The following is a 26390-nucleotide window of genomic DNA, read 5'->3' on the forward strand; positions in this document are numbered from 1 at the left end:
ATATAAATGAGTGGAGGTACTTCCAGCTTAGGCACTTCATAGCGGCACTTCCTCATCCGCTAAGAGAAGGAGATGATCTAATACCAATGGAGCTTCTATGTAATATGGAAAAAACTTGCGGGAATATATCCTGAATATATAAAACTTTGATGGAAGTGGAAGGTTTGGAAGTACCGACATTCATAAAAAACTGGGAGAAGGAATCGGGGAAACGAGGAAGGAATCAAGAAGTGGGAAAAATATTGAAACTTGTACATGGATCATCAGTAAATAATAAGATGATGGAAATTAATGATAAATGCATAACTAGGTGGTATAGAACTCCTGATATCCTAGGGAAGTATCAAATAGCACAAACAACGGAGTGTTGGCAGAGGTGCGGGCAGGTGGGAACTAAGGCTCACATATGGTGGGGATGCCCCAAGATAGCGATCTATTGGAAGGAAGTACTAAGCTATATCAAAGAGATTACTAAGGTAGACTTACCTGAGGAACCTTGGACATGTCTATTTCATGGAGTTAACATCCCGATAAAGGAATATAAAAACTCCATGATAATACACATGATGAACGCTGCAAAAAGCTTGATACCGAAAAATTGGAAAGAAGTAGAAAGCCCAAAGATAGGCGAATGGTTTGATAAGATAGAAGCAATACGGAATATGGAATATCTTAGACACTGCTATGAAGACACAAGAGAGGGGTTTTCCAAGAGATGGGAAGAGTGTAAAAAGTTTAAACTAACGAAGAAATATGGTGAAATCAAGAGTGTGAAGTAAGGGGTTTAGGGGAGGGTAAACAGAGGGATGGAGGGTATAGGCTAGTGGGGGGTTGGGGGGGCAATATGTTTAAAGTATATTTCCACTTAGGCGGGAAATGTGTTTTTACTATGTACAATCAAGATAAAATTTGTATAAAATATAAAGTAAAAAAAAATAAAAAGATGGCCCTGCTGCCACCTGTGGGGGTTTGGGCACTAGGCACAAAATGCTGAGGCCAGCCCTTAAAGACCAATATATCTCCTCTAATATTCCTGTTCGGTTGTGCTTAGTGCCCCCAAGATGAATTTTGTGATTATCCCTACTAGAGAGACCAGTAATTCCCAACCCTAAACTTAATTGTAGCCCAACCTCTAAGGCCCCATACACACGATAGAATTTATCCGCGAATACGGTCCAGCGGACCGTTTCCGCGGATAAATCCTCTCGAGGATTTCGGCGGATTTCTATGCGATGGCGTGTACACACCATCGCATTGAAATCCGCGCCGAAATCCTCTGGCGATGACGTGTCATGCCGTCGCCGCGATTATGACGCGACGACGTGCGCGACGCTGTCATATAAGGAATTCCACGCATGCGTCGAATCATTACGACGCATGCGGGGGATCCCTTCGGACGGATGGATCCGGTGAGTCTATACAGACCAGCGGATCCATCCGTTGGGATGGATTCCAGCAGATGGATATGTTCTGCATGTCAGCGAATATTCGATCTGCTGGAATCCATCCCAGGGGAGATATATCCGCGGAAACAGATCCGCTGGCGTGTACACACCATAGGATCTATCCGCTGAAACCCATTTGCTGGGATTTATCTGCGGATGGATTCTATGGTGTGTACGGGGCCTAAGGCTTCATGCACATGGCCATACAGGAGTTGTACAGCATGCAGAGCCTGCATAATGGCATTTCCCTAACCCACTGCCGTCACATACAGCCACCTATTGGGATGCATTAGAAGAGGCGGCTTCACAGAGTTGGGCACCAGGGATTGCATAAAGCACTGCATGCGCACTAACGTATGCTTTGACGCAGATAGTGTGTGGGTGCTTTATGCAACCCTCAGTGCACAACTGCTGCCATCTCAATGTCTGGCTGTATGCAGTGGTTCTTGGAAGTGTCATTGTAAAGACTCTGCAGTGGGGACAATCACAAAGTCCTCCTTGAGTACACTGAGAAAAACTGAGCAAGAAGATTAGAGAAGGGGTATTGGCACCACTGCACCAGTCACAGTGTCCCTGATCACTGCCACACCAGTCGCAGTGTTCCTGATTATGGCCACACCAATTACAGTGTCCCTTATTACCATCACACCAGTCCCAGTGTCCGTGATCACTGCTACACTAGTCACCGGGCTCAGAAGGAGTAGCAGAATGTGTTATGGGATGTAATTCTAAGTATGCCTATAATGCGTGTTAGAATTATTTTATTAATTTACAACTTGGTGTAAAAAAAAGATATTTGCACTTTACCCAAAAATTGTGGCAAAAAAATGAAGTCTTCAAAAGACACATAACTTAGGGTGTTAACTCTCCAAAATGTGTTCTTATCGTGGGTGTTTCCACTGTCCTGAGGCTCCAGGGCCTCCAAAAATGTGATAGGTATTCAGGAAATTAGATGCATAATTTATGACCCTAGAAAGCATAAAGGCGCTGCTTGGACTTTGAGTCCTTCTATTTGGCTAGGCTGTTAAAACGGCATGTGGTATCACCAAACTTAGAATTACAACCCAAAACACAATCCGCTACTCTTCATGAGTATGGTGATACTTTATTTGCAAAATATTATAACAGAAATTGTAAAAATGATTTATTTTTTATTTGTAATCTTTTTTAACCACTAAACCCCCGGACCATATTGCTGGTCAAAGACCAGAGCACTTTTTGCGATTCTGCACTGCATCGCTTTAACTGATAATTGCGTGGTCGTGCGACGTGGCTCCCAAACAAAATTGGCATCCTTTTTTCCCCTCAAATAGAGCTTTCTTTTGGTGGTATTTGATCACCTCTGCGGTTTTTAGTTTTTGCGCTATAAACAAAAATAGAGCGACAATTTTTGAAAAAAAATAATATTTTTTACTTTTTGCTATAATAAATTTCCCCCAAAAATATATAAAAAAACATATTTTTCCCTCAGTTTAGTTCAATACGTATTCTTCTACATATTTTTCTTAAAAAAAAATAGTTTTTATGGCATTTTTATTAATATTTTTTTTTTACTAGTAATGGCGGCGATCAGTGATTTTTTTTCGGTACTGCGACATTATGGCGGACACTTCGGACACTTTTGACACATTTTTGGGACCATTGGCATTTTTATAGCGATCAGTGCTATAAAAATGCATTGGATTACTATAAAAATGCCACTGGCAGTGAAGGGGTTAACACTAGGGGGCGGGGAAGGGGTTAAGTATGTTCCCTGGGTGTGTTCTAACAGTGGGGGGGTGGACTGACATGGGGAAATTACTGATCTTCTGTTCATACATTGTATGAACAGAAGATCAGCATTTCTCTCCCTGACAGGACCGGGAGCTGTGTGTTTACACACACAACTCCCGGTCCTCGCTCTGTAACGAGCGATCGCGTGTGCCCGCACAGGAGTTGGGGGCACGCGCCCCTAGTGGCCTGAGCGAGAGCCGACGTATAGCTACCGGCTCTCGCGCAGGGGAGCCGACCTTATACGGCGGCAGATCGACAAGCAGTTAACGTAGCACCCTCTACCATAGGTAGGTGCTAGAGTGAGGATTTTTGTGTGGTAAGCTAACAGGCAGGTAAATTTAGGCAGGCCTATGCTGCATGCTAGGCCTGTGTCAGGGCTGAGCCCTTCCTTCTCTGTGCTGGCAGCTCAGCTGTCAGCTAATTGCCAGCTCCCATCTCTCCACAGTGATCCACCTGTTGATGATCCCGTTCGTCAGACTGCCTACTTAAAGGGCTCTTTCACACATGCGGACCGTATGTCTGCTTTTTCATCCATCCATTTACAGATGAAAAAGGGACATACATTGATCCCTATGAGATTGCGGGTGTCAGCGGATGAACATCCGTTGACACCCAATCTCATACGGGTCTGCAATCCTCCGATTCTGCAGACGGAGGAAAACCCTATTTTTCCATCCGTCTGCGGATCGGGTGAACACGGACAGACGGTCCATGTTCATCCGATCCCCCCATAGTTGAGAGTGGAGATCTGGCAGGGCGGTCCCTGCACATTGTGCAGGGACCGCCCTGTCATCTGCCGGCTCAGCGGGAATCAGCGGAGCGATCCCCGCTGAGCAAGCAGAGGTTCACAGGGAGGATCATGACGAATGATGATCCGTCCGTGTGAAAGAGCCCATAGCCTTCCAGTTCATTTGCTCTTTTCCTTCGCCTGTGGTAACATCACTACAGACTTTCAACCTGCTTGACTACGTTCCCTCTGGCTACAGATCCTGCTTGCTGAACTACTACCTTTATCCCTGGCTCTTGGACATTGGCTTGGCCGACTACCCGATCCGGTTACTGAACTCTGGCATGTTTTGACTATGCTTACTCTGTTTACCTTTTATTTTTATTATTAAACAAGTGTGATTTAACTGTACTTCTGTCTCTGTTTGATTCATGGTTCCTCACAGTAGACGAAGGCCATGACTTCAGAAGATGCAGCTAATCCACTTGTTGATAATATTTTTTCCAGATTGGATAACCTGGGTCACCACATGGATCAGTTTGCCTCGACGATAAAGTCGCTCCTGAGGCGCACGGCTCATTTAGAGTCTCCTACTGTGGCTCCTACTGTGGCCTCTCAGTAGTCTCTGTGCAGGCACCCGCCTCGAGTTTTACATCTTTAAGAGGTATGTCTGGTTCCGCTCCACTTCCCCAGCGATTTAGGGGCGATCCAGTTTAGTGCAGAGGGTTTCTCAACCAGATTGAGATATACTTTGAGATGCTGCCCCAGGCGTTTTCCACCGACAGAAGCAAAGTGGGTTTCGTGATATCTTTGCTTTCTGACGGAGCCTTGGCCTGGGCAAACCCTCTATGGGAGACGCAAAAACCCATGGTCCTGAGTTACCTACTCCGTAGTTCCGTACTCTGGCAGCAGAGGCTGCTTGGAACAATGAGGCTGCTTTTTCTCATGGTCTCTTGGATAACAAGGATGAGATAGCAGCCCGAGATATACTCATTTAGCTGGAGAAGTTGATCACGTTTGCCATCCTTATTGACTCCAGACTCAGAGAGAGACTCTATCTTAAGGAGCGCTTGCAGGAACCTCCTGTACATTTGCCTCTGAGCTTTGCAGTCCCACACCCGAGCCGGTGAAGATGAACCCATGCACTTGGGCTTCACGCTTCTCTCTGTGGATGAGAGAGCGCTTAGGAGGAGGGAGAGATTGTGCCTTTATTGTGGCCAGGCTGGACACTTTTTGAAGTCTTACCCGTCCAGGGAACGCCCAAACCTTGAGGTCCTGTCATGGACAGACCTTAGGTGGCATTGTTTCGTTGGGCTGAGTCGTCTGTCGAGATACAGGCTCTAATCGACTCTGGGGCTGCAGAGCCTTGCTGCCTTTGTATCGAAGCACTCAATTCCGCTCCATTCCACTTGCCATTGAGGCTCTTGACGGGAGACCTCTACAGCCTTCCCAGGTGACTCATGTGACTGTTCCGTTGTCCATGGCCGTAGGGACTCTTCACCATGAGATAATCCAATTCCAAGTTATTTCCTCATCTAAGTTTCTGCTGGTTATTGGTTATCCTTGGTTACAGAGACACAACCCTTCTTTTGATTGGCTCCATGCTAAGGTTCTGTCCTGGTCTCCACAATGCAGTAAGAGATGCTTCCAGAAGGTAACCAAGGTCCTGTGCACCTCTTCACTCTTCTCCGTGCCGGAGGAGTACAACGTGGCCTGGTTTACCCTTTGTCGGTCTTGGAGCGAGGCCATGGAGGAGTATGTTGCAGACGCACTCTCTCTCGGTTTCATCCGCAACTCCTTGTCTCCTGCTGGTGCTGGTTTCTTTTTTGTTAAAGTGGATGTTCACCCAAAAACGTAATTTTTAACATTAGATTGATGCTCTTTTTGTCAAGGGGAATCGGGTGTTTTTTTTTAAATCAAAGCAGTACTTACCGTTTTAGAGAGAGATCTTCTCTGCTGCTTCCGGGTATGGGCTGCAGGACTGGGCGTTCCTATTTGATTGACAGGCTTCCGACGGTCGCATACATCGCGTCACGATTTTCCGAAAGTAGCCGAGCGTCGGTGCGCATGCGCTGTATAGAGCCGCACCAACGTTCGGCTTCTTTCGGCTACTCGTGACGCGTTGTATGCGACCGTCGGAAGCCTGTCAATCAAATAGGAAAACGCCCAGTCCCGAAGACCATACCCGGAAGCGGCGGAGAAGATCTATCTCTAAAACGGTAAGTACTGCTTCGATTTTTTTAAAAAACACCAGATTCCCCTTGACAAAATGAGCCTCAATCTAATGTTAAAAATTGTTTTTTGGGTTCTTTAAGAAGAAGACCGGAAAAAATATTAAAAGCCAGCAGATACAAATACTGCAGCTGCTGACTTTTAATATTAGGACACTTACCTGTCCTGGAGTCCAGCGCCGTCCGCAGCAGAGGACGAGCGATCGCTCGTCACTCTGCTGCTCCCCCCGCCATCCACGGTGAGGGAACCAGGAAGTGAAGCGCTCCGGCTTCACTGCTCGGTTCCCTACGGCGCATGCGCGAGTCACGCTGCACCTGCTGATTGGCTCCCGCTGTGTACTGGGAGCCGAGTGTTCCCAGCACACAACGGGGGGGGGGGGGCGGCGGAAGGTGACGTTGTGCCGCAGTCTGCCCGAGACTGTTGTGGCCGGAAGTGGGTGCAAATACCTGTCTTTAGACAGGTATCTGCACCCCCCTCCCCCCTAAAAAAAGGTGTCAAATGTGACACCGGAGGGGGGGAGGGTTCCGATCAGTGTGAGTTCCACCTTAGGGTGGAGCTCCGCTTTAAATATGATGGCCAAGCAATCCGTTCTATGGGCATCCTATATTCCCTTTCCCCCAACCAAGTTATATCCTCCAATAAACAAAAAACAAAACAACGCAAATGACTGTTCATTGTCTCTGAGAGTGATAGATGAAGGTCTGGCGGCAGGGTGATATGGTGGATGTTAGTAACTAGTAGCGACCATCCGCTACATAAATTTTTAGCAAAAAATTTAAAACTCAGCGGTGATTAAAAAAAACTAAAAGAAAGCTCTATCTGTCTCAAAAAATGGCTTGGGCTGGGTACTAACCAACTGAACAAGCGAGCCGAAGTCCCTGTATATTTAAAATGCAAGATGATTGTTACTATTAAGATTAAGCCTTTTGCTGCAGTGGAATGATGATAATTCTTAAGGCGTTTCCCCAAATTCTTAATGTGTTTCCCATATCACAGATCTGCACACAGATGTCTGTCAAGTGCTTCAGAAACTAAGGCCTTGTACACATAATAGGTTAACCAGGTTAACCACTTACCCCCCGGACCATATTGCTGCCCAAAGACCAGAGTACTTTTTGCGATTCGGGACTGCGTCGCTTTAACAGACAATTGCGCGGTCGTGCGACGTGGCTCCCAAACAAAATTGGCGTCCTTTTTTTCCCACAAATAGAGCTTTCTTTTGGTGGTATTTGATCACCTCTGCGGTTTTTAGTTTTTGCGCTATAAACAAAAATAGAGCGACAATTTTGAAAAAAATTAATATTTTTTACATTTTGCTATAATAAATATCCCCCAAAAATATATAAAAAAACATTTTTTTTCCTCAGTTTAGGCCGATACGTTTTCTTCTACATATTTTTCGTAAAAAAAAATCGCAATAGGCGTTTATTGATTGGTTTGCGCAAAAGTTATAGCGTTTACAAAATAGGGGGTATTTTTATGTCATTTTTATTATATTTTTTTTACTAGTAATGGCGGCGATCAGCGATTTTTTTCCGGTACTGCGACATTATGGCGGACACTTCGGACACTTTTGACACATTTTTGGGACCATTGACATTTTTATAGCGATCAGTGCTATAAAAATGCATTGGATTACTATAAAAATGCCACTGGCAGTGAAGGGGTTAACACTAGGGGGCGGGGAAGGGGTTAAGTATGCCTGGGTGTGTTCTTACTGTGGGGGGGGGGGGGGGGGGGCCTCACTAGGGGAAACACTGATCCTCGGTTCATACATTGTATGAACCGAAGATCAGCATTTCCCCCGCTGACAGGACCGAGAGCTGTGTGTTTACACACACAGCTCCCGGTCCCCGCTCTGTACCGAGCGATCGCGTGTGCCCGGCGGCGATCGCGCCTGCCGGGCACACGCATGGGAGTCGGGGGCGCGCGCGCCCCTAGTGGCGGCTGGGAGAGAGGACGTCATATTACGTGCTCTCGCCCAGCAGAGCCACCTTGTGGACGTATAATGACGGTGCGCCGTCGGCAAGTGGTTAATCCAAATGAAATAAGTCAGTGGTCAGGGACAAATCATCAGAGATTATTATGTCAAGCAAGAATGACCTGAACTGGTCCATTCTATGGTGCCCCACAGCAAGTCATATAGTAACTGCTCTTGAGCTCCCAAAGCAACCCACCAAACTGGGACAGCCTGCGTGATTACTGAGTGTACTATGTCTAATTTACACACAAAAAGTGTTTCTGATCATTTTCAGCCTGTGTGTACCAAACTTAAAGGGGTTGTAAAGGAAAAAAAATGTTTTTGCTGAAATGACTGTTTACACTCAGGGTATAGAGACACAGGGATGGACTGGCCATAGGGACTACAGGGAGTTTCCCGGTGGGCCGATGGCTCAGTGGGCCGTTTTTTTAAAACAGAAATGCTGCTTGGAGGACTTTTTGTAATGCCCTGGCAGCGCCCCAGTGTGAAAGCACTCAGGCTTTCACACTGGGACTGCAACGGAAGCGTTTTTCAGTCGCTTTACAGGCGCTATTTTTAGCCCAAAAGCGCCTAAAAAACGCCTCAGTGTAAAAAGGGGTCCTACACTCACCCCCTCTCTTTTACACTCACTCTCTTTTTCTTACATTCACCTCTCTCTCTCTCTTTCTCACCCTCTCATGATATACAATAATGGATGTAGGGGCCTTTTGGTGGGCGTGATTTTTCGGGGGGGGGGGGGGGGGGGGCAGCATTTTATTGAATTAAAGTGGGCCGGTCTGGATGAAGTCCAGGGCCAAATTTTTGTCCCAGTCCAGCCCTGTAGAGACATAATAGTTAACTGATTCCTTTTAAAAATTATTAAAAATAGATACAAATCAATCATATAATGTACCTACAGTTTTAGTTTCGTTTTTGCATGCTGTTTCCTGCTTCTGTGATGTACAGAGACACAGAGCCAATACAGAGCCGTGATGGTTTGGAAAACTGATTGGTGCTGAGGGGTTTTAGACACACAGTAATCACACCTCCTTGATTAGTGACCACAGAGAGAAAGCTCCCAGCACTGTGGTTATCAGGAAACAGACAACCAGGAAGTGTGGAGATCAGAGAAGAATTACAGCAACTTGAGATCAAAAACAAACAATGAGGACATGAAAACAGTACTGCATTAAGGTAAAGGAAGCTATTAAGATAAAAAAAAAACTCCTTTACAAACCATTTAACTCTAGTGCCTATTGTACTCCACAGTCATATTTTGACCCCTTGCAGAACTGCTCTAACAGGAAAATGTTTGGGTTAATACAAACATTTAGACTACATACGTACCCTGTTCGATGCACTGGGGATATACTATTTCACCTTTATTGCATTTTGCTGAAAGTGTCTTTTCAGGAACCAGATTTCCAACACACTGAAATTCCACAGTATATCCCTCAGCAATATTTAAAGGGGCATTGTTCAAATTAACACCATTTTTCAACATGATTTCTTTTGATATTGCACAGCCGTCTGAAATTAGAAGTTTATGTTGTTATCCACACCATAAGACATGTAAGTGAAATGATTGCTTTCATTTAAACATATATGTGCAAAACAGAAAAAAAATAGTTGGCAAAACAGAAAAAAAATAGTTGGCATGTAGATGTAGATAAAGATAGGCAAAAAAAGCACTGAGAGGCCATTTTATACCTATGCACATGTGAGTTGCAGCATGCATGGTATCAAACACCATACAGGTGTGAATGGTCCTTTAATAAAAAAATACTAAGCAAAAAGATGTGAACCAGCCACACAGGAAAGAATATACAGTATGTATATATATATTAGGGCTGTTACTGATTAAAATGTTTGTGTTCATTTTTTTTAACCGATTAATCGACTAATTTTGATTAATTTTAACGCACATACAGATCCAACTACTTTTAGCTGATCTCCTTGCAGGCCGATTCCCAGTGCAGCTACCAACCACTGGAAAAATGGATAGCAGGATACAAAAAACACACAAAAGCAGAGCTCGATGGGAATAGCATTAAAACTTTTACAGTCTTCAAGTAGGTAACAAAATAAATATTGCATTGGAGATAAAATCGATGTAGCTACATAAACTGTAATAATGGTGCGAGTAATACCAAACGGTAGCAAAAGCAGTCATAAAAACATGTAGCCAAGTATTATACTAGTATAAAAATGTGTACAACGATACCACTGCTGAATCCAGATGAGGAGGGGGTTAACATCAGTCCGTTGGCATGTAGATGTCCCCTGAAGGGAACTATCACAACTCCCAGTGGATGGCTGTAGAATCCCAGGTTGATAGAGGGAAGTGATAGAGGGAAGTGATAGAGGGAAGTGTAACAGCCCTTGCATGTGGCAGATAGTAAGGTCCCGCCGGCATGCAGATATGAAGGTACAGCAAAGGAGCCCTTCAGATGGACACGGCAAGCCCCGCCGGTGTCCGTGATGTCACCGGATCTCCGACGGAACTCCCTGAAGACCCAGAAGCCGGCGGAGAGGTGAGTACCAATCAAAAGAATTTTGATTGATCAAAAAAATTTACGATAAATCGAGGAAGTAATAGTTCATTTTCACAGCCCTAATGTATATATATATATATATTCCAGACATGGACAAACTGCAGCCCCAGGGCCATATCTGGCACTTTGGCTGTCCCTATTCGAGCCTTGATGCCTCCAGTGTCAGCATGCCCTGCTAAGGCTGTCAGCTTCCTCGCTTAGAAAGCTAACAGGCTCAGAGAGGCACACTGACAGATATCCATGTGAAGAGCTACAAGAACTGGAAGGAGAGCCTAAGGAGCTGATCGGTACAACAGGGAGGCTTGGTTCTTGTGGGAGAGTATTGTCTAGAAAACTATTGACGCTTTCCTGCCACTCTGTTACTCAACCAAGTGTTAGGTCTGGCATGCGGTAAACCCCAGAAGCTGTGCACCCATTCTTGAATAAATGAATGAATGAATAACTTGTATAGCGCTACAAACGCAAACTAAATCGCCTCAAGGCACTTTTGCAGCCAGTGTCCGCCTGTGTCTTCAGATGAGATGGGGCTTAAGCTTCTTCCTGAAGGGCAGATGTTTTTTTTCAAGCGGATGTCCGCGGATAGAGCGTTCCATAGCCGGGGTCCTTGGACTGCGAATCTTCGTTCGCCTTTTGATTTGTAGCGGGTCTTGGGAATGTGGAGGAGGTTCTGGTTAGTTGACCGGAGGGGGCGACTTGGGGTGTAGTGCTTTGTGAGTGAGGTAAAGGGTCTTAAATGTAGCCAATGGAGGGTCCTCAGGGACAGGGTGATTGATTCCCAGGTTTTTTTTCCAGTTACCTGTCTGACTGTTGTGTTCTGGACAACTTGTAAACCTGATTTACCCTATAATGCTGCACTACCGTGCTGCAATCACATTGCACACCCATTAAGCTTATTTGGCTGTTTTCACAAGTGGTGCCACTTGTCAAACTCTACTCCCTGAGTCAAAAATGTACAGTTTGAGTGTCCGGGAGGGGGGTAAAACCACAGCTCAGCCTCCCTTTTTAGCCACCCCCTGAATGCCCGTCATAACGTAACCTATTTAATTACCTATTTTGAATCTATTATTCCTAGAACCAGGTGTTGTTTCCTATATATTTACATACAGTACTTATGGACCTTCCCAGGTCCAGAAATAATATTGAGCAGAATTAAGTTCGGCCTTTTGGAAAAAAGAATTGCCAAACCTTATATAAACGGACAAGAGTGCCACAAATCAAGCATAAGTCTAGTACATTTTTTTGATCACAAGATGAGGTCACAAGGGATTTCCAACATGTTTTAAGGGCTCACAAATCCCCCTTCATCAGGGCTAAAAGAAAAATAGCATAACCTATCGCAAATAAAAAAAAAATCTAAAACTACAACTAAATGGCAAATTGCCTAAATTACAATACAATATGTATACTATGGCCCGTATTCACATACATCGGCGCATATTTCTGCCGGCGTAGCGTATCGAATATACGCTACGCCGACGCAGTGCAGAGAGGCAAGCACAGTATTCACAAAGCACTTGCTCCCACTTGCTTCCTAATCTACGCTGGGTTTTGAAAGCGTAAGTTGTCGTAAGTGGAAGTGGGCGTGAGCAATGCACATGAGGCGTGACCCCATGCAAATGATGGTCTGAGCGCCATAAAGATATGAATAACGAACGGCGCATGCGCCGTCCCGTGGACGCATCCTAGTGCGCATGCTCAGAATCACGTCGGAACTACTCCCTAAGATTCGACGGATCACTGCCTACGACGTGAACGTAACCTACGCCCAGCCCTATTCACGTACTACGTAAACAACGTAAAATACGACGGCTGTGTTCCCTGGTCCATACCTTAGCATGAGTTGCGCCTCATATATTGGGAATAACTTTACGCCGGACATACGACTTATGCAAACCACGTATATTATGCGCCGGGTGCAAGTACGTTCGTGAATCGATGTATCTCCCTCATTTCCATATTTGAATAGGAAATCAATGGGAGCGCCACTTGCGGCCAGCGTAAATATGCGCCCACGATACGCCGGCGTAGGAAAGTTACATCGGTCGGATGAAGCCTATTTTCAGGCGTATCTCAGTTTATGGGCACGGCGCACAGATACGACGGCGCATATATACACTTACGCGGCGTATCTCGAGATACGTCGGCGTAAGAGCTTTGTGAATCCGGGCCTATATATACTTTTTTTTACATCAGCTTTTTACTGTATTGCTCTGACTTCAAACTCTACCTTATCTCTGCGTTCCAACTTTGCTCTATCTATTGCTGCTACAAGCACCATCATTTACATTTTTGCTTCTCGCCTTTGCCACCTTCCATGTCTATCTCCATCTCAGTCCAGGTTCTCTCATTGGACACTGTGTACTCCTTACATGCTGTCAATCAAAGCACTTCAGGCACCTTCCCAATTCTGCCCGCTGGACAGTTTCATCTCACTTCACCATTTAAATCAAACAGACACATTGGATACTTTCAGACAGGCGTCACCGGCTGTGATTATTTGTAAGCGTTTATGCTTGACCTTTGCTGCTGTAATAAATTGCTTTCTTCTACTGCTAACTGGAGTTCTCTTGTTTCCTTATAAAATTACGCAGAGACTGTGTTTCCAGCCACAAAAAATAAGTATCCATTGCCCTGCCTGTTGCAGGTGTCTGTAGTCTGCGGGTATATTTATATCTTTTGCCAGTTGTCAATTAATTTATGTTTCTATTGGCTTACATAAGCCTTATTACTGCTGTGGGTTTATTTGCACTTTTCTTTGTTCATTTGCTTGTTTACCTATTCATATCATATTTGTTATCTATGGTGCAATCTAGATTTTAACAAAATTTGTATATCTGTAAAAAAAAAAAATTATTTACAATATGTTATGCTACAATATGTTTTCTTTAGCCCTGATGAAGGGGGATCTGTGAGCCTCTAAATCACATTGGTTATACCTTTTGACCTTTTGCTGTGATCAATAAACTTTTACTGGACTTATCCTTAATTTGTGGCACTCTCTCATTCTTTTAGATATTGGGCAAGATTAACAGCGGACTTACGACGGCGTATCTCCATGTACGTCGTCGTAAGTCCAAATGTGAGCCGTCGTATCTATGCGCCTGATTCTTAGAATCAGTTACGCATAGATTTGGCCAAGATACGAGCAGCAATGTGGGTGCAATATTTACGCTGGCCGCAGGGGGCGCTTCCGTAGATTTACGCAACGAATATGTAAATTAGGTAGATACGCCGATTCACGAACGTACTTGCGGCCGCTACGCTGTTTATGTAAGGCTTACGTCCGGCGTAAAGTTACCCCTGCTATATGAGGCGTAGGTAATGCAAAGTATGGACGTCGGCAAGCGTATCTTTTTACGTTGTTTACGTAAGTCGTACGTGAATGGGGCTGTGCGTAGGTTATGTTCACGTCACAGGCATTGGGCCTGGTGTATCTTATGGAGTAAATTCAACGTGATACTGAGCATGTGCGCGCATGCGCCGTTCGTTAGGCTGGTCATTTACGTGGGGTCACGATTCATTTACATATAACACACCCCCTACTAGCCTATTTTGAATTAGGCGGGCTTATGCTGGCCAATTTACGCTACGCCGCCGCAACTTACGGAGCAAGTGCTTTGTGAATACTGCACTTGCCCGTCCAAGTTGCGGAGGCGTAGGGTAAATAGGATACGCTACGCCCGCACAAAGTTACGCGCTCGTACGTAATACTGGCCCACAGTCTTCAGACTCTTATAACTCACCAGAAACACCCTGGTTGACAGAGAGCAGCTGTCAGGGACATGCTGGCCGTGGCGCAAGTGAATCTCTGAGGCACACACAAATGCACAGGCCTGCGTGTGCTTGTACTTTTGTATGCAAGTGCACACATGTGCATTGGCTAATTATGGAGCCCAGTGGCCTATATAAGTACAGCCACTGTAGTAAATTGCTGTCTGATCTACAGCTATTCCCGAGTTCCTGTATCTGCTTCTGTGTTGGATTCCTGAGACTGACCCAGCTTTTCCTGACCTTGCTTGAATACTTCCTGCCATGACCTTGTCTTGTCTCTAGATATTTCTCTGACTCCTGCTCATCTGCCTGATTCTACGTTGCTGACCTGGCTGATTATTTTCTACCTGCTGTTCATGCTTGTATCTGACTGTCTGTTGCTGACCTGGCTCGTCTGACCTTACATCTAATTATCTACCTGTACTGCTCTAAATGCAACCTGGTCTCTGCTGGTCTTTCACCTGCTGAGTGCTGCCAGTCATTCTGCACTTGCTACTTTCCTGCTGCCTGGCAAGCACCTGCTGCATGCCCAGTCCTGGGTCTGCTGTCTCTGCTGCCATCTGCTGTTCCAGAGATCTGACCTGTCTTTGGTGATGCACCTACTACCCACTGCTGCTTACATGCACTCGTACATCACCGTGCTCTTGCAGCCTGTCACGTACCTGATGGTTGTGAGCCCGAATTGCAGAGGACGGCCTCCCTTACGGCTCCCACTCGTGGCCCCCTGATAGGGTAACAGTAGGCACAGGAGTAAGGAGTGGCACAGGTGCCTGGCAGGATCAACAGGAAGAGGAAGTGGATCAGTCAAGCAGAAGCTTCCTTGCAGGAACTGGGATACCGGAACTGGATCAGCATAGCAGACTGGATCGGCTCAGCAGACTGGATCAGCTTAGCAGACTGGATAGGATCAGCAGACTGGATCAGCTTAGCAGACTGGATAGGCTCAGCAGACTGGATCAGCTTAGAAGACTGGATAGGCTCAGCAGACTGGATCATCTTAGCAAACTGGATAGGCTCAGCAGACTGGATCAGCTTAGCAGACTGGATTGGAACTAGGAACAGACTGGAACCGTTCAGCTCGGCCTGGAACTAGGAACAGACAGGAACCATTCAGCAGACTGGAGCAGACTGGATGGTCAGACAGGCCGGGTCGGTTATCGGGTGCATGGCGAGGTACAGAGGTGCAGACAGAAGGGTAGTCAGAACAGGCCAAGGATCAGGTGCAGGCGGATGGCTGGACGGCTGGACTAGTCACAGGTAAGCCGGGGTCTTTCACAGGTTAAGTTTCAGATCAGGTTTCAGATACACAACGCTGTAGAGCAGACAGCGGGGATGGTGTGTGAGAGGCCGGCTTAAATAACCCGCCTTGCCCCAACAGCTGTGTGCACACGTGCACACACACGCATGCGCGGTTGCAGCCGTGATCGGGAACCGCAAAGTCTGAGTCGCCTGTTTCTGGCAGGATCTTCATGACACAGCCACTGTCGCAACATCAGTGGTCTTTGAGACGGGGGCTGTAAGAATGGCCTTCCTTTACACATCAGACTCTGCCACAAAGTATGTGACAGCAGCCTTCAAAAATAGGTTTGGAGTTGAAAGCCGCCCTTATGCACATTGGTGTTAAGTACCCTACCAACCGGACTCAAGTTGTGTTACTGGTCGGAGCCGCAATGAAGTCCCTCCCTCGCATGCGTGCGGGAGTTGCCATTTATGGCACAGGACTCTGAAGAAACAGTCCTGATCGATGTTTCTTCAGAGCGCATGTGCTGGTGACGTCACCGGCTGCATGTACAGTAAATATCATCTAAACGGTGCATGTGTAGGAGATATTTACAGTACCTATAGGTAAGCCTTATTATTGGCTTACCTATAGGTAACAAGCAACTCAGGTTAGTCCCCCCAAGTGTAGACTAAATATCTCAATACTATTGCCTGAAAATTCTGGCTGCATCTTGAGAGTATCAATCAGTTTGATGTTATATTCCCATTTAGGTTTTGTTTTAAAAATGTCTGCAAATTTAAGCTGGTGCCTAACTGCGAGTGTTTTGCAGTCCCCTATAATTTCCTACATCGCATGACATGTATATACAATTACAAACTAACTAGATAAGCACTAGTATTAGGATGTTGGCCTTGTATAAAAACAATTGGGTAAAGTTAAGACTTACCAGAACCTTTCTTTGCACACTTAGGGTAAATTAATTTTCCTCTTTCGCATTTGGTTGTTAAAGTTGAGGGAGATGTCTCTAGCTGGTATCCAGGTAAGCACAAAAACTCAATTATTTGGCCATGTTCAAAATAATGTTTTTCAGTTATCAAATTCTTTAACTCGATATTATTATTGAACAGTTCCCTTTGCCCCACTGTGCACGGCTCTGTAATCAGATCATAAAAAACATATTGACTGACACAATGTCACTTCTGATGTACTCATTACATAAGATATACACATCACATAAGACAAAAAAATGAGCAAGCGCTTGATTTTTATGGCAGTCTGATATTACAAAGTGTTTTCAATGTTCAGTAGACTCTAGATTTACATTACCTAACCTAAGAGATCTCAGCCCTTGAATCCTTATAGGCCACACCCAAAGATGGATGGGGATATCCAACCTTACAAAATTGATGGCAGAGTAATCATTAAAGTGTATGTAAACCCTAAAAATTCACTTGCGAATGTGCAGTATGGATTTAGGAGTGAAGCCGAAAGTCTTCACTGCCTGGTTCCATTACCAGGAATGGCGGCGGCAGCACCCGTGAGTCGAACCGAAGATCGGCTTCGAGTGCTGACATGGCAGGCTCCCTGGACAGGTAAGTGTCCATATATTAAAAGTCAGCAGCTACAGTATTTGTAGATGCTGAATTTAAATTGTTTTCCCAGGCGGAACTCCACTTTAACCACTTGCCAACAGTATCACTTAGGCCTCGTACACACCACAGGACATGTCCGATGAAAACGGTCCGCGGACCGTTTTCATCGGACATGACCAATGGGATCATTTGGTCTGAAGGCTGTACACACCATCACACCAAATTCCCCGCGGACAGGATAGGCGGTGACGTGGCGGCGACGTTGCAGCGACGTGGCGGCGACGTACGCGACCCTGGAAGTTCAATGCTTCCACGCATGCGTCGAATCACTTCCACGCATGCAAGGGATTTCGGCCGAGCAGACATGTCCGATGAGTCGTACTGACCATCGGACATGTCCGACGGACATGGTTCCAGCGGACATGTTTCTTAGCATGCTAAGAAACATTGGTCCGCTGGAAACCTGTCCGCTAGGCCGGGAATCCGGTATGGTCGGCCCTACACACGACCGAACATGTCCGCGGAAACTGGTCCGCGGACCAGTTTCAGCAGACATGTTCGGTCGTGTGTACGAGGCCTCAGATATACAGCAGCTCCACTGCACTGGATCATGTACCTAATACGTGACCCAGCACTTCCGGGATGGGGGCATGCTGCTACTGTGATTTTACACAACGGGGTCTGATCGCCAGGTACCGTGGACTCAATGTCCACCAGCACCCGCCGATCATTCATTACACAGGCAGAACAGTAGTCTGCCTATGTAAACAAGGCAGATTGCCATACTGTCAGTAGGGAAGGCATTGATCTTCTCTTCCTGCAAAGCAGGCACTCGGATCTTTGCCTTCTCCTAGTCAAAGCACCTCCCACAGTTTAGTAAAACACTGGCTAGGCACACAGTTAACCCTTTGATCGCCCCTGATGTTAACTCCTTCCCAGCCAGTGTCATTAGTACAATGGCAGTGCATATTTTTAGCACTGATCACTGTATTAGTATCAATGGTTCCCAAAAAAGTGTCAGTAAGTGTCCAATTTGTCCGCCGCAATATCGCAGTCTAGCTATAAGTCACTGATCCCCGCCATTACTAGTAAAAAAAAAAAAAAATTATTCCATAATTTGTAGACGCTATAACATTTGCGCAAACCAATCAATATACACTTATTGGGATATGTTTTAACAAAAATATGTAGCAGAATATATATTGGCCTAAATTGATGAAGAATTTATTGGATGTGTTTTATAGCAGAAAGTAAAATATTTTGTTTTTTTTTTCAAAATTGTCATTTCAAAAATGTTAATAGCGCAAATAATAAAAAGCGCAGAGGTGATCAAATACCACCAAAATAAATCTCTATTTTTAGGGGAAAAAAGGACATGTATTTGATTGTCGCACCACCGGGCAATTGTCAGTTAAAATAACGCTGCCAGCCAAGCCTGAACAATTTTACCTACTAATCTACTTCTAGTACACTAGAGGGTGCTACATAATGATCTCAAATTACTGACTAAAATTAGGGCAAATAGGTTGTCCTCTTTTATCAATCTTTATATTTATAAGAATCAGGTGGGATTCATCCATGGGAGGCAAGGCCCCAACCAGATCAGAAGATCTGTCAATATAATTTCTCATCTATAGTACATTCTTAGTGGGATGGAGAGCCTGCCCAGGAAGGCTTTTCGCTGTATACTGATTTACAAAAGGCCTTGAACTCTGTGTCCTGGCCCTATTTATTTAGTATTTTGGAGATGTGGGGGTAGGCCATGTGTTTCTACAAATCTTGTAGTCCCTGTACTTCAGTATTAAAGTGGTTGTAAACCCACTTTTTGTACTTTTACCTACAGGTAAGCCTATAACAAGGCTTACCTGTAGGTAAGGAGAATATCTCCTAAACCTGCACGGTTTAGGAGATATTCCCCTCGCAATGCGCCGCTGAGCATGCGCAGGGGGGATCTACGGCGAAAGGACCGGCAGCCGCCGGACCTTGCCGAAATTTAAATCTCCCGCGCGCACACGCGGGAGTGACGTCATCGCCGCTTCAACCAATCACAGCGCTGGAGCGGCGATACCCGGAAGACACCCCGAGGCAAGATGAAATCTCGCTCGGCGTGAACCAGGTAAGTGCTACGCACCTCGTTCCGAGGTAAGTATTTCATAATGAGCTAATATGCGGTGCATATTAGCTCATTATGACTTTTCCCTTACAGGAGGAAAAAAAAAATTTCATGCGGGTTTACAACCGCTTTAAGGCCCAAAATAAACTGCAGGGTCATATATCCAAAACCATATTTATTGCTCGTGGGACTCGACAGGGATGTCCACTGTCACCGCTAATATTTGCTATTGCAGATGAAACATTGGCCATTGCACTTTGACATGATCCTGACATTAGAAGGGTGCAATATGGGCCCAGGATGCACAGATATGCCATGTTTGCTTATTGCTTTTTGTCACCTTCCTTTGACGACTCTCTCTAATATTATGCATGTTCTGCGTTGGTTTGGTGAGATCTCGGGTCTTCAAGTGAATGAAACTAAATCTATGGCTCTGAACACTAATATACCTCCCAATCTCCTCACTAGGCTTGAAGATCACTATCCTTTTCAATGCCAGTACCTCTTCTCATCTATATTGCATCTATACCATTTTAAATACTTGCCCTTATTTAGGCGCTTGGAAAAAAAGCTTAGTTAGTGGTCCCTGTTTGATCTCTCGTGGCTGGGCCATTTACATACGACTAAAATGACAAGTTTGCCAAAGGTACTATCTTTTTCGTTTAGAAAAAAGAAACAATACCCTTGTGGATTCACTAAAAAGGTGTGGCTAGTGGTGTCTTTCTAACCCCCTAATGCAGCACAGAGTGGAAGAGTGTACCCGGCAATACGTCATCCGAAACAAATTAATTTGTTTTGGATGACATGTTACCGGCTACACTCTTCAACTCTGTGCTCTATCTTTTTCATTCTCTCCCCTTAGCGATAAGCTGTTCTGACTTGTCACGCTTTCAATCCAAATTGATCAAACATATCTGGGGTTCACAGGGACATAGGTTTGCAAAAAAAGATCATATATGCCTCTAGGTCTCGGGCGGATTGGACTATATTACTAAGAGGCGCAATTGAGACAATTATCAGCAGTTTGCACCGCATGTGAAAAAGCATATTGGGTACAGATGGAAAGACAAGCTAACTGATGGTTCAACATTGATATTGTGATGTGGCAAACCCCAAAAGCCCGCTCAGCAGTCTGGACTCCTGGTGACCTGGGACAAGGACTTGTCAATTGATATGAGATATGGCATTCCAGTAAACGTTAACAGAATAAAAATATACAGTATTGAGTACTGTCTTGTTACTCAAAGGTGTTGACAGGATGTCTGAACCCAGAGTGTCAGGTGGGTTGGAATGTTCACAGGGTCATGTTAATGCAGATGAGCAGGTAAATCCAAGCAGTCCCCAAGGGGGCCATGACCCATGCCAACCCATGAGCATTGCTCTTGGCTCTATCTCTAAGCCCAGTCTCTGCAATACAGGGGACTGCAAAAAGCTGATGCAAGTTTACATTCAAGTACTTATATGGTGTGTATTAAAAAAGCACATGCAATGACTTATTAAATCATCTGGAGTTGCATTCATTTGTTTTGTTTTTGTATATTGGCCACAAGCTCAGCTTTAAAATAATAAAAACGTTTTCTTCTGTTCTCACCTAAGCAAACTGGTGTCTCTGTCCAGTGTCCATTTCTACAAGTAATTTCCAAGCTTCCAAAAGCTTTATAATATTTTTGACATTGATATTCCAATATAGAGCCAGAAGTATATAGTTTCTGTATTATTCCTTTCACTTCTCCATTTGCAACGAATGGTGGAGATAAGCAATTCTGTCCTTGTTCTTGAATATTGAAAAAAAAAGTTAGAAAACTACTGTCACATGTACATACAGTATTTATATAGCATCAACAAATACACAGCGTTATTCCCTAAAACTGGAGCGTGTAAAATCTGGCGCAGCTCTGCATAGAAACAAATCAGCTTCCAGGTTGTATTGTCAAAGCTTAAAGGGGTTTTCCACCTTTTTTTTAAGTTTATTAAAAGTCAGCAGCTACAAAAAGTGTAGCTGCTGGCTTTTAATAAACAGACACTTACCTGCTCCACAGCTCCAGTGACGCGCCGGCTGGGGCTCCACTCCTCGCCCCCCCTCATTCTTAGTGTGGGCACCCGGCAGTGATAGCTTTCGGCTTCACGGCCGGGCACACACTGCGCATGCGCGAGCGGCAGTGCGCATGCGCGAGCGGCGCCGTCCGCTTGGACAGGTGCTCGCCTACAGGGAGGGGCTGTGAAAAGGCGATTAAGCTAATCGCCATTCCAGCCCCTCGGCGGAAGGAGGAAGTAGGACAGGAAGTCCCCTTCTCCTGAAGCCCCCACTCCCCCCCAAAAAAAATGACATGCCAAATGTGGCATGTAAGGGGGCGAGGAGTGGGTTAAGCGGAAGTTCCATTTTTAGGTGGAACTCCGCTTTAACTGAACAAGCTGAAGTTAGAAGCTGGTTGGCTACCATTCACAACTGCACCAGATTCGGAGTGCATCAGTTTTAGTAAATCTCCCCCCACAGTTCTCCCTTACCATATCTCACACGTGTACATACACATACTAGGGCCAGTTTGGGAAGAAACCAATTAACTTACCCTAATCTTTGATGTGTGGGGAGAAACCAGTTAACTTACCCTAATCTTTGATGTGTGGGGAGAAACCAGTTACACAGTGGAAACCCACACAAGCATAGGGAGCACTCCATGCAGATAATATTCCAACCAGGAGTTGAACCAGGAATCCCAGTACTGCAAGGCCACTAAGCCATGTGAACATTAACATTACGAGGGGCTAGGGGGTGGGGCCAAGCCCCGATCTGTGTGCCTTATGGACACAAAGGGAGGAGCTCGGGAGCGAGCATGCACGAGTGCCCCCATAGCATGCGGCTTGCTATGTGGTACACTCAGCAGGGGGAAGGGGCCAGGAGAGCTGGCAGGGGACCCTAAAAGAAGATATGGGCTGGTCTGTGCAAAACCATTGTACAAAGCAGATAGGCATGACATGGTATTTTAATAGAAAAAAAAACTAGCATGTACAATCACTTTATTTGAACAAGCTGAAGTTAGAAGCGGATTGGTTACTATGCATACAGTAGCTGTACCAGATTCTGTGTTCTCCAGTTTTAGTAAATGCGGTCCACGAGTATCTGGGCTATCACCCCCATTAATAACAACCTTCTTGACACCCTTTACGACCTGGTTTTCTCCCACAACACTCCACTTAACCACTTAAGACCCGGACCTTTAGGCGGCTAAAGGACCCGGCCAGTTTTTGCGATTCGCAACTGCGTCGCTTTAACTGACAATTGCGCGGTCGTGCAACGTGGCTCCCAAACAAAATTGGCGTCCTTTTTTTCCCACAAATAGAGCTTTCTTTTGGTGGTATTTGATCACCTCTGCGGTTTTTATTTTTTGCGCTATAAACAAAAATATAGCGACAATTTTGAAAAAAATTCAATATTTTTTACTTTTTTCTATAATAAATATCCCCCAAAAATATATAAAACATAATTTTTTTTCCTCAGTTTAGGCCTAAACGTATTCTTTTACCTATTTTTGGTAAAAAAATCGCAATAAGCGTTTATCGATTGGTTTGCGCAAAATTTATAGCGTTTACAAAAAAGGGGATAGTTTTATTGCATTTTTATTAATTTTTTTTTTTTAACTACTAATGGCGGCGATCAGCGATTTTTTTCATGACTGCGACATTATGGCGGACACTTCGAACAATTTTGACACATTTTTGGGACCATTGTCATTTTCACAGCAAAAAATGCATTTAAAATGCATTGTTTACTGTGAAAATGACAATTGCAGTTTGGGAGTTAACCACAAGGGGGCGCTGATGGGGTTATGTATGACCCCATTTGTGTTTCTAACTGTAGGGGGGTGTGGCTGTAGGTGTGATGTCATTGATTGTGGTTCCCTATAAAAGGGAACACACGTTCGATGACAGCGCCACAGTGAAGAGCGGGGAAGCTGTGTTTACACACAGCTCTCCCCATTCTTCAGCTCCGGGGACCGATCGCGGGACTCCAGCGGCGATCGGGTCCGCGAGTCCCGCGGTCACGGAGCTTAAAGCCCAGCCGTGCCATTCTGCCGACGTATATCGGCGTGAATGGGTCCTTAAGTGGTTAAATTGCCCTTCTAAAACTCAATTACAACATATTTAACTGCTAAAACCATAGGCACTACTCTGTACTCATACTATTAGACCTCTCTGCTGCCTTTGATACAATTGATCAACTGCTCCCACTGAAACAACATCACTTCCTTAGCATCCAAGAATCTTTCCTATTTCTTCTCCTGCTTGTTTAAAAACTCTTTCAGTATCCCCTTTAACAGTTGTGCCCAACCTTTTGAAGAGCGAGGACCACTTAAGCAACTTGGTAACCAGTCGTGGGCCACAATGAGCGGAGCGGGTGGATGACAGGTCACGGCTATTCTATAGACCCTCCTATCTGTCCAGATGGAAGGGGACAAATTCCCTTCTGTGTTTTTTTTTTTTTGTGGATTGAAGGTAGGCGGGCATAAGCGGACAAAAGTCTGTTTCATCTGCCGCTTTATAGAGGTGAATTGAGGATGTAATTGGGTCGGGTCGATTGTGTGAAAAGGGCCTAAGACTGCTTTCACACTGATGTGCTGCGGTTTGCCCACACCGCGGATGCAGCGTACTGCAGCTGTGTCTATCCTGCGGCAGAGGCGTCCCTAGGGGGGGCCAGAGGGGGCCCTGACCCCCCCAACATCATGCTGTGCCCCACCATGTGCCCCCCCAATTTGGAATTTTTGTATTTTGCTCCCTGAGAGGGAGAGCGCCCCCAGTCAGCTCTGCGGGGGATTCCTCCCCCTCCCTGTGCTCGCCGACACTGCATAATGCGAGCGCTCACACAACCAGATATTCTAGCCTGGGCCGTGTTTAAGTGTGTGCACTGCAGACTGCAGTACACTGTAATCACTGAACTACATTATCTCCATCCCTTCTGTCCCCCCCCGATCTGTCTCCCTCCCCCTCTCCTGTTCTTTCAAAACATTCACAATTTACTTTCACTTTCAGTTAGGCAGATAATATATGGTGCAAATTTCTTTCCTGCATCCACAGATGCAGGAAGAAACTTGCATGATTCCCCCATCAACAGACAGTGGTGACAGGGGAATATCCCTCCTGCCCAGCAATTATATTCTCCCGACAAACAGTGATTATCACCAGTGACTATACAGCAACCACTAGTGATAATTATAAGAGAATCTGCTCATTAATGGTTCAAATCTCAGCCAGTTTCTGCTGAACCAGCTGAGATTTAAACTGTCTATGACTGGTCTTGATTATATTTATGTGGTTGTACTCTTGATGCTAATAAATACTGTTTATTAGATCGGACTGGGAGCATCACCTGGATCACATCCCGATCAGCATGTCAACAGAGAAGGTTATACAGCATTACTGCTGCTAGGTGACCAGCTGGGGGCTCGGCTCTCTATAACCAATAGTGCCAGCCTTCCCCTGCATGCACCCATAATGTCACCAGCACTAGGTCCTAATAGACTGCCGCCGCTGCCAAGGAGACAGATGCCAGACCAGCTCTGTAAATAGCAGGGACAGGACAGCTGGGGATCCCCACTGTGGCAGAACACCAGGGCCCGGTGGCAAGACAACCTTTGCAACCCTGATAGTTCTTCCACTGCTTTGGACCCTTATATTTTCTTGTTGTGCTGGTGACATATATCTCTTGTTTTCTTCCACCCTGGGGGGCCCCAGTATAGTAGGAAGGGAGCTCACTGCAGAACATGTGAAAGGGCCCATAGTGGGATCGTAGTAAAGGGCCCCAGGATATATATATATATATAATTGCATTTTATAGTTGGCCCCCCTACTTTTGTCCCTGTCCCCCCATGTGCCCCCCCTAAATATGAAAGCTGGCGACGCCACTGTCCTGCGGATTAGCTGAACTTTGCCATAGACTCTGCCTGTGGCAAAAGTTGGCGCTGTACAGGAATCATTGGCTTATGGGGCTCTGCTCTGCAGCTGCTTTCTTCCTCTACCACCAGCTTCATTCACAACACTAATGCTGTGGTATGGAGGGTCGGCAACCTGTGATCTAGGCATGCCAACCCCCCATTTCAGAGCAGGAGGTCGCAGACCACATCAGAGGGCTCTGCGGGCCACTGGTTGGCCCCCACTGCCCTATAACATTATCTATTCTTCCTTTTTCTCTTTCCATAGGGGTTCCCTATACCATCTCTATGCTGCTGCATCCAAATTAAACTTCCTGTGCTACTCAGCTCACCCCTTCCCTCTCCTCACACATAACTAATTATTAACTCATATATTAGCGTGGATGTCAGTGTCACACCACTTTCCAAATAGAATTTTAAATATTTCTACCACCATGCTCCCTCCCATAACTTTTTTTGATAAAAATCAGTAACACACCTATCAGTTGCTCCCCTCGTGCTAGGGTGCTAGGTGCAATCCTGGACTCTGAACTCTCCTTCAGGCCCCACATGCAACTCTATTTAAATCTTGCTGCCTTCACCTCTGTAAAATTTCCAAAATATGCCCTTTCTTAACCACCAAGCTACTCATTTACTCCCTCGTTATCTCTTGCCTCAACTACCACAACTCCCACCTTATTGGCCTACCTCTACACAGGCTATCCCCTTTACGGCTATCATGAATGCCAGGGAAGAAGTCCTATAGTGATGAAACATGTAGGAGCAGCTTGGTCACATCATCGTGTAATGCGGAAGTGGAAGAAGATGCCATTTTCCTTGCCCGGGATTGTGTTTTTTTTTTTTTGAGTCATGCACGTGAATTTTAACTAAATGTGAGCAATTTGTTTGAAATAAAGGATCAATTCTAAGGTTTTACACTATTGAGTATTTTTTTTGTATTTCATTTTTGGAGTTGGTGATACATCTCCCGAGACGTATGCCGTGGTACTGTTCGTGGGACTAATGACCACTGGCTAGAGTGTTTACAGAGGGATAAGTCCCCAAATGCCTGTTTGACCTTCCTGTCCTCAGGGAGT

At 45.3% G+C, this 26390-nt stretch overlaps 1 protein-coding gene across 3 annotated transcripts in view; it reads right to left on the reverse strand.

Moving 5' to 3' along the window:
- LOC120945567 (complement factor H-related protein 1-like) overlaps positions 1-26390 on the reverse strand; it is a 72315-nt gene that overhangs the window by 23467 nt on the left and 22458 nt on the right. For all 3 annotated transcript variants that reach the window (XM_040359829.1, XM_040359828.1, XM_040359827.1), the window contains 3 exons: positions 20982-21164; positions 16632-16838; positions 9485-9667 (listed from right to left, as the gene is read on the reverse strand). In XM_040359829.1, the coding sequence (XP_040215763.1) occupies positions 9485-9667; positions 16632-16838; positions 20982-21164 (573 nt within the window). The remainder of the gene's footprint in view (positions 1-9484; positions 9668-16631; positions 16839-20981; positions 21165-26390) is intronic.

Source organism: Rana temporaria, chromosome 7 (assembly GCF_905171775.1).
Source record: "Rana temporaria chromosome 7, aRanTem1.1, whole genome shotgun sequence".
Classification (NCBI taxonomy): Eukaryota; Metazoa; Chordata; class Amphibia; order Anura; family Ranidae; genus Rana; species Rana temporaria.